This window comes from Tamandua tetradactyla, chromosome 10, assembly GCF_023851605.1.
Source record: "Tamandua tetradactyla isolate mTamTet1 chromosome 10, mTamTet1.pri, whole genome shotgun sequence".
Classification (NCBI taxonomy): Eukaryota; Metazoa; Chordata; class Mammalia; order Pilosa; family Myrmecophagidae; genus Tamandua; species Tamandua tetradactyla.
The window spans coordinates 103266907-103279908 of NC_135336.1; the positions used below are offsets into that span (position 1 = coordinate 103266907).

General features: G+C 43.9%; 1 protein-coding gene across 1 annotated transcript in view; it reads left to right on the top strand.

Moving 5' to 3' along the window:
• ERG (ETS transcription factor ERG) overlaps positions 1-13002 on the top strand; it is a 255536-nt gene that overhangs the window by 74683 nt on the left and 167851 nt on the right. Inside the window, exon 3 of the mRNA XM_077119074.1 lies at positions 2505-2592. Coding sequence (XP_076975189.1) covers positions 2554-2592 — 39 coding nt within the window. The 5' untranslated portion in view covers positions 2505-2553. The remainder of the gene's footprint in view (positions 1-2504; positions 2593-13002) is intronic.

The following is a 13002-nucleotide window of genomic DNA, read 5'->3' on the forward strand; positions in this document are numbered from 1 at the left end:
TTAGTGAGAGGGGCCACAAAGTTATATGGCAAAAGGCATTGACACAGAGAAGAGTGGAGAATCAGGGCCACCATCATTATCCACCACAGTGTGACAATAAAACATAAGACAGCCTCTGTCCTCTCTGTGTATCTAAAACACCTACAAAAGGGTGTTTCAATTATATGTGTGAGAAACAATCCGAAACTTAGTCTTGAAGCAACATTATCCAATTTATTATTTCTCAAGGTTCTGTGATTGGTTGGACTCAGCTGGACAATTCTGCTTTGCCCGTGACAGCAGGGGCTGTGCTATCTGGGAGACCACTAGTCTGGGGCACACAGTGGGGCCCCTTTCAGGGTGCTGGCTCACTGTTGTAAGCACAGCTGGGGATGCTCCTTGGTTCTCCTCCATGTCCCTCTGCTTCTCAGGACATGGTGACTGGGTTCCAAGTGGCAGGAATTGGTGGGGTAAGCTATCTCAGAGGGTCTGCCAAAACATATAGGATGAACAGTATGTCCTGAGAGTAGGATCATGGATTCAGCACTGCCAGGTCCTTTTGTTAGGAAGGCCCAAAAATGAGCCTCTGCCAACTTACTGGGGCCAGGAGCAGAGCAGTATCTCCTTGGGGCCGTGGAAGGATTCCCATGCCCAAGGAATCAGCTCCCAGTGACACGTTTACCCAGGCCCCAGCCCCTCCCAGGCCCTGCTCTCGTTAGTGCACCATGAGCCTGGATTGCTTTCAGCTGTTACCCAAATTTATTTTCAAGACAGCTCATCATTCCTTTTGGATTTTTGGTAACATTGATTCCTCAAAGGGAAATGCATTAGATCTAGAAAAACATGCATATTTTCCAAGACCTAGCAATGTGACTATGATAACAAGTAAAGCCTAGGTTTCCAAGTTTGTTATAGTCTTGGCCAGTCAACTTCCCCTGGTCTGTGGAGTCCCCAGGAGCCCTGGTGGAGGGACCAGTATTGAGCTGGGCAGACCTGGAGGCGAGCCGAACTGTGTTGGAAGTGGAATGTTTGGACAATGAAAGTGTGAAAGGACAGAACACAAGTGCAGCTAAGACTCCTGTGCCTACTTGAGAACATCCATGCAATGTTATTACATTCACCAACAGACTTGAAAAGCAGCTTTTGTGTCTCTAACTCTGTAGCCAAGCTGTTTGTATTTATTTTGTGGTTTACCACTGCTAAGCATCAAGGGGCTAATGTTACAAAGGAGAAAACAACAATAGTAACAAATGATAGCTGAGAAAGAAAGTGATAGCACCTAAAATTATAAATTAGAACAGGTGCTTTTAGTACCAGAAAACAGCTGATGGTTAAAATCACCAGAGAGACAGAGAGTGGGTGGGATGGTTCCTGGAGCTCCTGGCTCCCCAGTGATGGATGATGGGAAGGGGTCACCATACAGCCAGCTGCGGCCAGACCCAATGCCAACAGGGAGAGGGTGGCTGGTGGACAGGGGGTAGCAGCAGGAGGCTGTTGGGTAGCAATACCCTCATCTCTTCTCTTGTCCCTCTTGCTCCTGGCCTCCAGATGGTGCCACACTGACCGAACTCAGCAGGTGGCTAGAAGCCAGGGGATTCCACTGAATTGGTCTGTAGAGTGGAAATGAAGGGGTGGGGTGGGGCAGCACAGGACAGGGCAGAGTGGAGAGTGGCTCTGGGAAGGGGAAGGGGCAGACAGAGAACAGCCAGAATTGTCACTTGATCCTCTGAATCAAGGAATAGTTGCATGGTATATTCATTTCTGCAAAATTCCTGGAGTATGAGCACTTTAAAAATGCATTAAAAAATTTAAAATAACAGAATCTTCAAAATATGGGCCAACACCTATTAATTATGTCAAACCAAAATTCTGATGTGTGCTGGAGTCAGAAAGAGCAACCCGGTTCTGTTGCTTACTGACTAGAGGCAAATCATTACCTCGATGTTCTCGCCTGGTCAAGGGAATGACTTCCTGTCAGAGTCGTGGGCAGGGTGAAATGAGAAAATGAGTTGGGACCCTTTAGCCTGATGGCTGACCGTGCACACTCACTGCACGGTGGCTTTGCTTTTGTTTTTTAAAGAACCTAATTATGAAGCTTAAAATGACGTGTAGATGGGATTGGTTTTGGTTGGGACCGTCAAAAGTCCAATCTTCTCAGGATGACAAAAAAAGTCTTGTGTCTCAATTCTCCCTTTAAATGATCTTCATAGACGGGGTCCTTGTAAAATGATCTGTGTGAACTGCATATGACGTGGATCAACTGGAGACAGAGAGGTGCCAGATTCCCCTTGGCTTATGACGTGGGGATTCTGTTGGGACTAAAAGTAAGTGACATCCCTGACAGAAGGGAGGTGAGTCCTCCTGGCACTTCATTGACCACACATGCCTAAAGGATAGTATTGGGAAAACACATTCAACACCATACTGCTTTTAACCTTTACAAATAGCTTTCAGTCTTAATGGACAATAAGACACAAAAACGTAGTTGTTTCTTATGGTCTGTGTTGCCTGTTTTTGTCTTCTAGCTGCCTTAGGTTCTAAACGGCTGGTCCACGAGTCGGTCTGTTAAAGGACATGATTCAGACTGTCCCGGCCCCAGCAGCTCATATCCAGGTAAATTCCTCCTAGGCTGGGCTTTGATGGATGACTGCCAACACATCCATTAAGGCAGGGGTCAGCAAACTGGGGCCCCTGGCTCGTATCCTGTCCATTGCCTGTTGTGGCCAGCCCATGAGCTACGAATGGTTTTTGCATTTTTCAATGGTTAAAAAAAAGTCAAAAGAAGAGTAAGATTTCATGACAGATAAAAATAGCATGAAATTCAAATTTCAGTGTCCATTAATAAAGTTTTACTGGAGCATGCACATTGGTTTATATATTATCTTGTTCTGCTTTTGCATTATGATGGAGGAGTCCAGTAGTTGTGACGAAGAATGCATGGCCCACAAAGCTGAAAATATAGTTACTCTTGGGCCCTTTGCAGGAAAAGTTTGCTGACCCCTAAGTTAATGTTATGTAGCCATATCTAAATTCTTCTGTTTTGAGTTCATCTCCTTTACACTTGCCTGGAATTACCTAGGAAGAGATCAGAAGGTAAATGCATGGGTTGCCATTGTTCAAACTCTGTTTTCCCTGGACATGCCTACATTTGTACAGCTGGTCACATCACTTACAAGCTCTTACCTGTGGCTCTTGTGGTGAGAGAACACGAAAGTAGGACTTGTGCCTAAGGGAAGTCCATGAAATGAATCTGACCCATTTATTTCAATGCTACCCATGCATGTGGGTTATAACCACAGAGTGGAGATGCAGTGATAGTTTTAATACATTTGACACAAATAAAAGTTGCAGAAAAAATTGGGGCTTGAGTTATATTATCCAAATAGGCTATCTACACTGCAACTATTTAGTTCCATCATCTACACTGGCTAAAATAATTGACTAAATGGCCAGTTCTCCACTTTCCCCTTAGAGATTGATTTTCCCAAAGTGTGCTGGTAGGGTTACTAATTTATCTTCTTTGCCTGAAATATTTATTAAAAATGGAAATGTGCTTATAGTTGAAAGGGAAGTTTATAGTACTGAAAATTTTACCTTTTTTTTGGCTAAATTCTAAAATGCCCTCCAAAATTGTAATGTACACATATGCATTTAAAAAGGAATACTCTGGGGACATTTTATATATTATGTGGAAATCATACTCACACATTCAATTTGTTGAAAATTGAAATTAGACATAACATTTTAAATAGATTCTTTGAGCTTTGTGGGTATTCCTGGAGTTTTAGAAATAGGGGTAAGAACTCGAGGGATGTTTGATTCTGAACTTGGCCTATGGACAACATAATTTGAATTCTGTATAATGATACAGAAATATGACAGTTATGTTTACAGAAAAGTGAGAATTCTCTTGTGGATGTGATAAGGTTTCTTTGGAAATATTCAGAATCTATTTTAGTGTGCCCAAGTCACATATAGAAGGTGGGGGAAGACTTTTTTTCTTTTATTCCTTGCTGACTGTTAAGCTGTATGATGCAAATAAAAGCTTCTGTGCAAGGTGACATAGCAAATAGCTTCAGTATTTCAGAATATGATGATCAACAATTGAAATTCATTTTGACATTTTATTCCTAACCAATCAGAGGGAAAAGATGAAGTCAGCAAGAAATTATTGCAGATTTTAAAATTTAATTTATTAAGCAAACAGTCTTACATAACGCAGCCTTCGAAATGGTGCTTTATTGGAAATGTTCAGTATTTGATCTCAGGAAAGAACTATGTTTTCAACTCTGATTTATCTAATCCTCATATCAGTTGATGTAAATATAAAGTGAAGGATAATTTTGAGAAATGGTAACTCTGAGAGTTTTTAAAAATAAATTTCAACTCAAATTGCCCTGGGTTTTTTGAAGATGAACTGGCAGTTCAGAACTGCAGTTACTAATAGCTGAGGTTGGCTATGAAGTAGAGAAAATTACGTAAAGGCATTTATTTCTTTTATAAACCTATAAAATTACACCTACTGGAATTTTAATAATGTTTCTGAGCTTTTTTGATATATAAAATCAGTGTTCTTGACAACAGAGCTAGGAAAATAGATTTTCTTTCACTGTTTCCTTAAAATGCTTGGTTTGAGGAGTTTATTCAGTACAATTTTACGTGCTGAGATGCTTCTGGTTCTGTGCTGAGGAGTGCAGATTTTATTTCTGGGAGAGGAAGTTCTTATAAATGCACTTGACGTGTTAATGTAAATAGTGGAAGATTTTGTCTTTGGCTCATTGCTACTGAAAAGCCTTTGTCATCTGAAAAGGACTTGAATTCTCCACTGAAGTGATTTAGCACCACAGGTGTGCAAGCGGTCACACCTGCTCATAAAGACTTTATGTGTCCCTCAGTTAGTTTCCATAGACTGTTCTGGAAGACAGAAATGTACCTTTCGGTTTGACGAAATTTATTCTGCATAATTTATTATAGTTCCTTTTGGTTGAAGCATGGCTTTCCCCCTTTTAAGGAGCTGGAAATAATAAAAAAGAAGGAGGTATGGTTAATAACTAGAGAATACAAATGGTTTTGATTTAAATAACCCATATGAATAATTGTGGCAGTTCATTTCAAAAAATAAAATGAGCAGAACATTTCATTTTATTTTAGCATTCACTTAAGCACATTTTGATTTGCTTTTCTTTGCTGACCCTTCCGATGTTTTCTTATAATAGAATTATAGTAATACATCCCATGGATAGGTTCCTGGCGTGCTGGGTCCACACGATCGGATGTCTGCCCCATAAAATGGAGAGTCTGTCATAGCCAGTGGTGAACTGGATTGTTATCTTCAGCAGGGAAAAAAGGACTAGCAAACCCATTTTATCCAGATGCTACCCATATTTCTGTCTTGCATTCTAATTCTGATAACGGGTATACATGACCACATTTTCTAATGAGTTCTGTCTTCTGCGCATTTTCATTTCCTAACGTGTGATAAAGAGGATTAGCGTATTAATAAGGTTTGTGATTTCAAGGAGACACCTGAAAGTGCATTCGGAGGTGGGTCTCTGTTGGCTCCCCAGGGACTCCTAGAATAGCGCGCGTGTTGGAGCGGATGGAAGGGGCACCCACTGAGAGGCAGGGTGTGAATTTCGGTTCTGCTCCACAGTCCACCCTCCCAGAACCTGGAGATGCTGCTGGTCCTGGAAACTCTCTGAGCCCTGTGTTCTCGTCTAGTTTAGTGTCGTGGCTGTGAGCGTGGGCTCTGGAGTCAGGAGACTTGGTTCAAACTCTGCTGTGAAGTGGATGCACCGAGTTTCCGGGGCTAGTGTGGGGATTAAATGAGTTAGTACATGTAAAGCGCTGAGGCCCATTAAGTGTGAAATTACTGTGAGCTAATTACTAGGATCTATAAAATGAGAATAATAGTCCCTGTCTTAAAGATACAGTAATGCTGCGTCTATAATCTATAGATGGAGCAGTGTGGGTATAAATGTATCTTTTTATTTTCTTGCCTGAAGTCAGCTTTATTATTGTTGGAATCTGATTTCTAGTGAGCATTGGACATGGTCCATGTGAAGCACTGGATTTAAGCAGTTGTTTTGACATATATTCACATACTATACTATCCATCCATGCTGTGCAATCGGTAACTTTTAGTATTATCACAGAGTTGTGCATTCATCACCACAGTTAATTTTAGAACATTTTCATTACTCCAAAAAGACAAATTCCATACCCCTTAGCAGTTACCTGTCAATCCCTCTATTCTTCTCCAGCCTTCCATAACCTCTGATCTAATTCTGTCTCTATGGGTTTATTTATATTGAAAGAATATTAAAATATAACAATTAACTTCAACCCATAGTTTGCATTAGGTGTGTTTTTCCCATATACCCACCTATTATCAACACCTTGTAATAGTGATGCACATTTGTTGTAGTTCATGAAAGAATATTCTGATATTTATACTAGTCACAAGAGACATCATCCACCACAGGGTTCACTGTGTTATACAGTCCCTTGTTTTATCTTCTCACTTTCCTTCTGGTAACATACCTGACCTTAAACTTCCCTTTCAACCTCATTCACATGCGTCATTTAGCACTGTTCATTATAATCAGAGTAATAAACCGCTATCACCTCTATCCGTTTCCAAACATTTACAATCAACCTAAATTCTGCACAAATTAAGCATGAGCTCCCCGTTCTTTATCCCCATTCTATCTCCTGGTAACCTATATTCTAATTCCAACTTTATGGTTTAGCTTATTATAGTTAGTTTATGTCAGTGAGGTTATACAATAGCTGTCCTTTTGTGTCTGGCTTATTTCATTCAACATAATGTTCTCTAGGTTCATCCACGTTGTTGCATGCATCAGGACCTCTTTCCTCCTTACAGCTGAATAATATTCCATCGTGCGTATATACCATATTTTGCTCATCCATTCTTCAGTTGATGGGCACTTGGGTTGTTTCTATCTTTTGGCAATTATGAATAGTGCCACTATGAACATGGGTGTGCAAATGTCTGTTCATGTCCCTGCTTTCAGTCCTTCTGGGAATATACCTAATTGTGGGATTGCTGGATCCTATGGCAATACTCTACTCAGCTTCCTGAGAAACTGCCAAACTGTCTTCCGCAGTGGCAGCACCATTTTGAATTCCCAGCAGCAGTGAATGTGTGCTCCATTTTCTCCACATCGTCTCTGACACTTGTAGTTTTCTGTTTCTTTTTTTTTTATAGTGGCAATTTTAATGGATGTGAAATATCATTATGGTTTTGATTTGCATTTCCCTAATTGTTAATGATGTTGAGCATCTTCCCATGTGCTTTTTGACGATTTATATATCCTTTTTGGAAAAATGTCTATTCAAGTCTTTTGCCCATTTTTTGATTGGGTTGTCTGTCTTTTTATTGTTGAACTGTAGGATTTCTTTGTATATTCTTGATAGTAAATCCTTATCGGATATGTTTCCAAATATTTTCTCAGCATGGCTCTATCTTAAACATTGAGTTGAGTGAAAAAATCGTAAATCTTTATGAGATCTGTAGCACAGAGTCCCTTACATACCTGAAAATTTGTACATTCCCCAAGCGGCATTACCTAATTTTCAAGAATACATACATATCTGAAACATAGTGTGAACTCACCACAGCAGGCGGGTTCATGTGTATAAACAAAAATCTGGAACAGCTCAAATGCCTGTCAACAGAGGAATGGCTAAATAGATTGTGTTCTTGGTCATTAATGGAATATTATACAGCAGTGGAAAATAAGCTACAAATCCTAACCTAGATCCATGCATCAAGGTGAAGGAGTCTCAAATATTGGATGAAAAGAAAAAGTCACAGGAGAATATATACAGTATGATTCCATATATAAAGATGAGAAACAGCAGAAGTAAAAAGCACACTGTTTTCAGAATCGTGTGTGGTAAAACTACTAAGAAAAGCAAGGGCAGGATAAATGCGTTAAGTCGGTATAAGAGTTACCTTGGGTGGAGACGGGAGCTGTTGGGGAAGGGTGCACAGGCTTCCGAGGTCATGGTATTGTCTGTTAGGTTGGGAGTGTATACATGGGTGCTTGTTTCTTATTCTTTAAATTGTACAAGTATGGGCTCTCTTTTGCAAGTGCCATATTTACAATAAAAACTTAAGATAGTAAACAAAGAGAAATGGAGAATTAAGTGAGGGACTCGAGGTGAAATCACATTTGGGAAGGAGCTTTCTATTTGCAATGTGCTTTGCACTGCAGCAAATGGTTAATGTTAACCATTTGTGCAGCCTTGATTTAACAGCTTAGGGAGACAGTAACTTTCCCAGCAGCAGATAGTTAGAGGCCGTGTCTGCCCTAAAGCTGAGGATGAGATTCTCAGGGCAGCTCACAGTCATTTCTGCACTGAACGAGTCCGTATGCTTTAATTTTGTGAGTATTCCACCACATTTTTGCAATGAGGAATTTTTGAAACCTGTTTCTGGCTCCTTCCTTCAGTGAATATTTTTAAAAGTTTTCCATGTACCTGTACTGTGAGGTGCACAAGACCAAAAAGACAGTATCTATCATCAGGGCAGAGGTCACATCCCCTAAGCTGCTGGGACATGGCTCAGCAGGCATGAGGTACGCTTACTAGGGGCTCTGGGGCTGCTGTCCAGGGGGCTTGAAAAGGGTCTAAGGAGGTTGCCTGTAGTCTGCACCTTGATCTGTTCCATTTGGCTCACCCATCATTGCCCACCTCACCCATCACCTCCTGGCTCACCCATCATTGCCCACCTCACCCATCACTTCCCGGCTCACCCAGCACCCCCTGCTCACCCAGTGTCTCCTGGCTTACCCATCACCTCTCAGGTCACCTATCACGTCCTGGCTCATCTAGCACCTCCCGGCTCACCCAGCACCCCCCTGGCTCACCCTTCACTTCTGTGCTCACCCAGCATCCCCTGGCTCACTCATCACCTCCTGGGTCACCCATCACCTCCTGGGTCACCTATCACCCCCCTGCTCACCCATCACCTCCTGGGTCACCCATCATCTCCTGGGTCATCTATCACCTCCCGGCTCACCCATCACCTCCTGGGTCACCCATCACCTCCTGGGTCACCCAGCACCTCCTGGGTCACCCATCACCTCCTGGGTCATCTATCACCTCCCGGCTCACCCATCACCTCCTGGGTCACCCATCACCTCCTGGGTCACCCAGCACCTCCTGGGTCACCCATCACCTCCTGGGTCATCTATCACTTCCCGGCTCACCCATCACCTCCTGGGTCACCCATCACCTCCTGGGTCACCTGTCACCCCCCTGCTCACCCATCACCTCCTGGGTCACCCATCACCTCCTGGGTCACCCATCACCTCCTGGGTCACCTGTCACCCCCCTGCTCACCCATCACCTCCTGGGTCACCCATCACCTCCTGGGTCATCTATCACCTCCCGGCTCACCCATCACCTCCTGGGTCACCCATCACCTCCTGGGTCACCCAGCACCTCCTGGGTCACCCATCACCTCCTGGGTCATCTATCACTTCCCGGCTCACCCATCACCTCCTGGGATACCCATCACCTCCTGGGTCACCCAGCACCTCCTGGGTCATCTATCACTTCCCGGCTCACCCATCACCTCCTGGGATACCCAACACCTCCTGGGTCACCCAGCACCTCCTGACTCATCCATAACCTCCTGGGTCACCTAGCACTGCCTACCTTACTCATTACCACCTATCCCACCCATCCCCTTCCAGTTCATCCAGCACCTCCCAGCTCAGTATCTCAGGATGTGCCTCTTCAGCATTTCCTGTGATGATCAGTTATAACCATTGACCACAGGATAAACCAGGTCTCTCTTCACATTTCTAGTTGCTTCCACATCTGGGGAAGGACTAAAAAAAAAAATAGCTTACTCAGCATTTATCTCCAATTATGTATTTTTCCTTATGTACGTTTTCTCTTTAGCTTTTATAGTCTCACTATGTTTTTGAGAGTGTGGTGGCCAGATGGCCTAGATTTGGGCTTGGCGCCACCTCTCACCAGTGGTCTCAGTTTCCCCATCTGTAGAATGGAAATGTGATAACGCATCTGCCTCGCAGAACACAGAAGGTGAAAGTGGTTCATTCATATAAAGCACTTAGCCCCCACAGCCTGGCACGTGGTGAGCACTTATTAGTGCACTGCATGTTGTTAATATAATTACTGTATTAGTATAGAGATTAGCACTATTCACACATAACAGCAGTAGAGAAAGGAAAGGCAGGATGGAGAAGTATTATGGAAAGAATTGAACAAATATAAGATCAATCTATTCTTCCCAGTAAGTGAACTGATGAACTGACTTCTTTTTTCACATAATTCTATGGCTGCTGCTCTGGAAATAACACTGTATTTCTGACTATAAAAGAGGCTGAATGTTAAGCTCCGTTTATGTTTTATAGAAGGAATGGTCTAAATGAGTTTTAAGAAGTAAATGCAGGGTCACTGGGAAGCAGATGAGCAGGATTCTTTTAACATAACCCGAAGCAGATGCAAAAAATGCCCTGATCTGAATCCTGTGCAAGGGATAAAGCCAGGTATTGAGGCTGGTCGTGATTTATTCCGTCGCTGTAAGAAGGGTTCTTTCCCCTACTAGCTCCCACCTGACTGTCAGAAACACTGAGTTATAAGCATTTTGCACCCATTTGCAAATCTGATTTAAAGTAACTCTGCTTCACGGGAAGGTGGAAAGTTTATCCTTTTGAGGATCCGCTCGACAGAGATGGACTTTTCCCTCCAAAGTCTGTATACTATGAAGCTGATGTAAGTCTTTGATCCGCTGCCTATTTTTTCACCATAAATCAGCTTTGATCAGATGCCAGCAGGGTTAGCGCATCCAGACGAGCCTGATGACTTTGTGGCTGTTTATAATTGCACTTTCATTTTTTTGCATTTTCGTGTGTTTTTTTTTTTTACAGAAGTGGTGGCTGTTAATCGAAAATAGGAGAGGCAATTTCCTAAAATTTCTACAGTGACTGCATTACTGTTATAATCAGAGTATTACTATTGCTTAAAAATATCAAGATACGGGATATGGCGAAAAGGAGACTTCTAACCTCTGCCTAGAGAGTTCCTCTCTGGGCACTCCAGCTTGGTTCTCCTTTTTGACTCTCTTTCTTGCTGGCTTCCTGTGCCCTTCCTGTGCAGTGCTAGAACGTGCTCTGGGGCCGGTTCTATACCCTCAGTCCCTCCGCCTGTTTGGGGCTGGGTGCAGTGTTTGTGCAGGTTTTCTGCCAGCAGCCATCCGGGCACATGCACAATCCTGCTCCCCTGAACTGATGACTCCTCATTAGGGCTCAGTGATGCTGACTTTCAGTGAGGGGCAACAGCCTAACCAGGAAGCAGAGGACCCCGGCCCTTCCCAGGAGGATGGTTAGAAGTTGTGCATGGTTGGCCTAGACCCCTCTGGGGCAGCTTTCCTATAGGTGGTTCTTGGGGGCTTGTGAAGTGCAGCTTTTGGGTTCTCCCCAAAAGATTCTTCTCCAGAGGTGTGTGTATGTGGGGGATGGGGGTCAGGAAGCTGCATTTTAATGGGCACCTGCTGTGCTTCTGTGAACCCTGCTTCTGAAAGCCACAGCTAGTTAAGTAATACTTACTAAGCAGATGATCTGAGTCTTCTGTGTACATGGAGGCTGCGCTTTTCTGTCTGACTCCTCTGAATATCTAAGGGTTTAGAGAACGTTGTTTGACTCTGGGTTTCAAAACCTCAGCTTGTTTCTCTGGCTCCGTGATTGAGTTTAATCCAGTATGGAAAAGAACAATGGCATGTGAGTCTTCTGCCTCACAAGAAAGTGACTTATCAGGAATTAGAATCAGGAACTTTCCAGGTGGTCAGCCGCCAGTGGTTGAGTCTTCGAGACCTCCTCATGATTGACAGCGGCCACGCACGCGGCTCTGCTCTCTGCAGTTTCTCCGCGACGATGGTTGTTTTTGTTGTAAGACAGCATTTGGTCCGCTGATGTGGGGGCGCATGACCTGGAGGTTAGCTTAGGGTGTGGGGGCTTCAGGAGGCAGTGCAGCCCACATTCTACCTGATATTACTAGTGAGTGGAAACAAGTCCTACTTATGGGCTTTCTACGATTTAATCTCCACCTTCTCCTCTTCACTTTACATCTTCTTTAACTTCTGCTCTCAAACTCCCAAAGCTTTGCTTATCCCCTCCATACAGGTGATTCGTGTCTTTGTCTCCAGCTCTGATTACTTCCCAGGCCCCCGCCTCACATCGCCAGGTGCCTGCTAACACCTGACCCAGATGAGGGCACAGGTGCCTTCAACACAGCAGCTGTTTGGAGCAGTTATATATCCCGTTTGCTGTGCTTTCGAGATTCCCAGCAACTTTACACACCGTGTTTTATTTAATCCAGAGCTTGCCTAGGGTTGCAGAGAGTGTAGCATCCACACCCACGGTCCGCGTTATTGACAGCGTTGTGCCGCTTCCTGCACCTCAGCCCTTCGCATCAAGGGAGCTGCAGAGAGTGGGTCAGCGGGCAGGCTGGGCAGCCAGACTGCCTGCTTCCCCGGCCCACACATACGCTTGCTGATGGACCTTGGGCAAGTTACGGGGTCTCTCTGAGCTTTGGTCCCTCATCCCTGGTCTTGGAACAGTGTCCAGTTAACAGCGTTAGTTTCAGCTCCACCACCGCCATCCTCAGGCAAACATTTTTGTTAATCCCTCTCCTTTCGTTCATGATAGTCATGTCTCCCAGCCACCCTGTCTTAAAACTAAGGAACATCTTTAACTCTTTCTCTCTTTTACCTTCCCCTTTTGAGTCTAATTCATAGCACCTTTTCTTTTGGGCACTAATGCAGGTCCACACTTCCTCAGTTGTATTATCACAGGAGCCTTGGATGAGACTTCCATCTGCTGCCTTCTGCCTCCACCCCTTGGGCTCTTCCCATGCCCTTGAACGAGCCTCGCACCTGCTGCTTTCTGCCCCCACCCTCTTATGCTCTTCCTGTGCCATGCTGCCAGGTCCGTCCTCCCAAAGGATTGCTTGCTCCAGCACTTC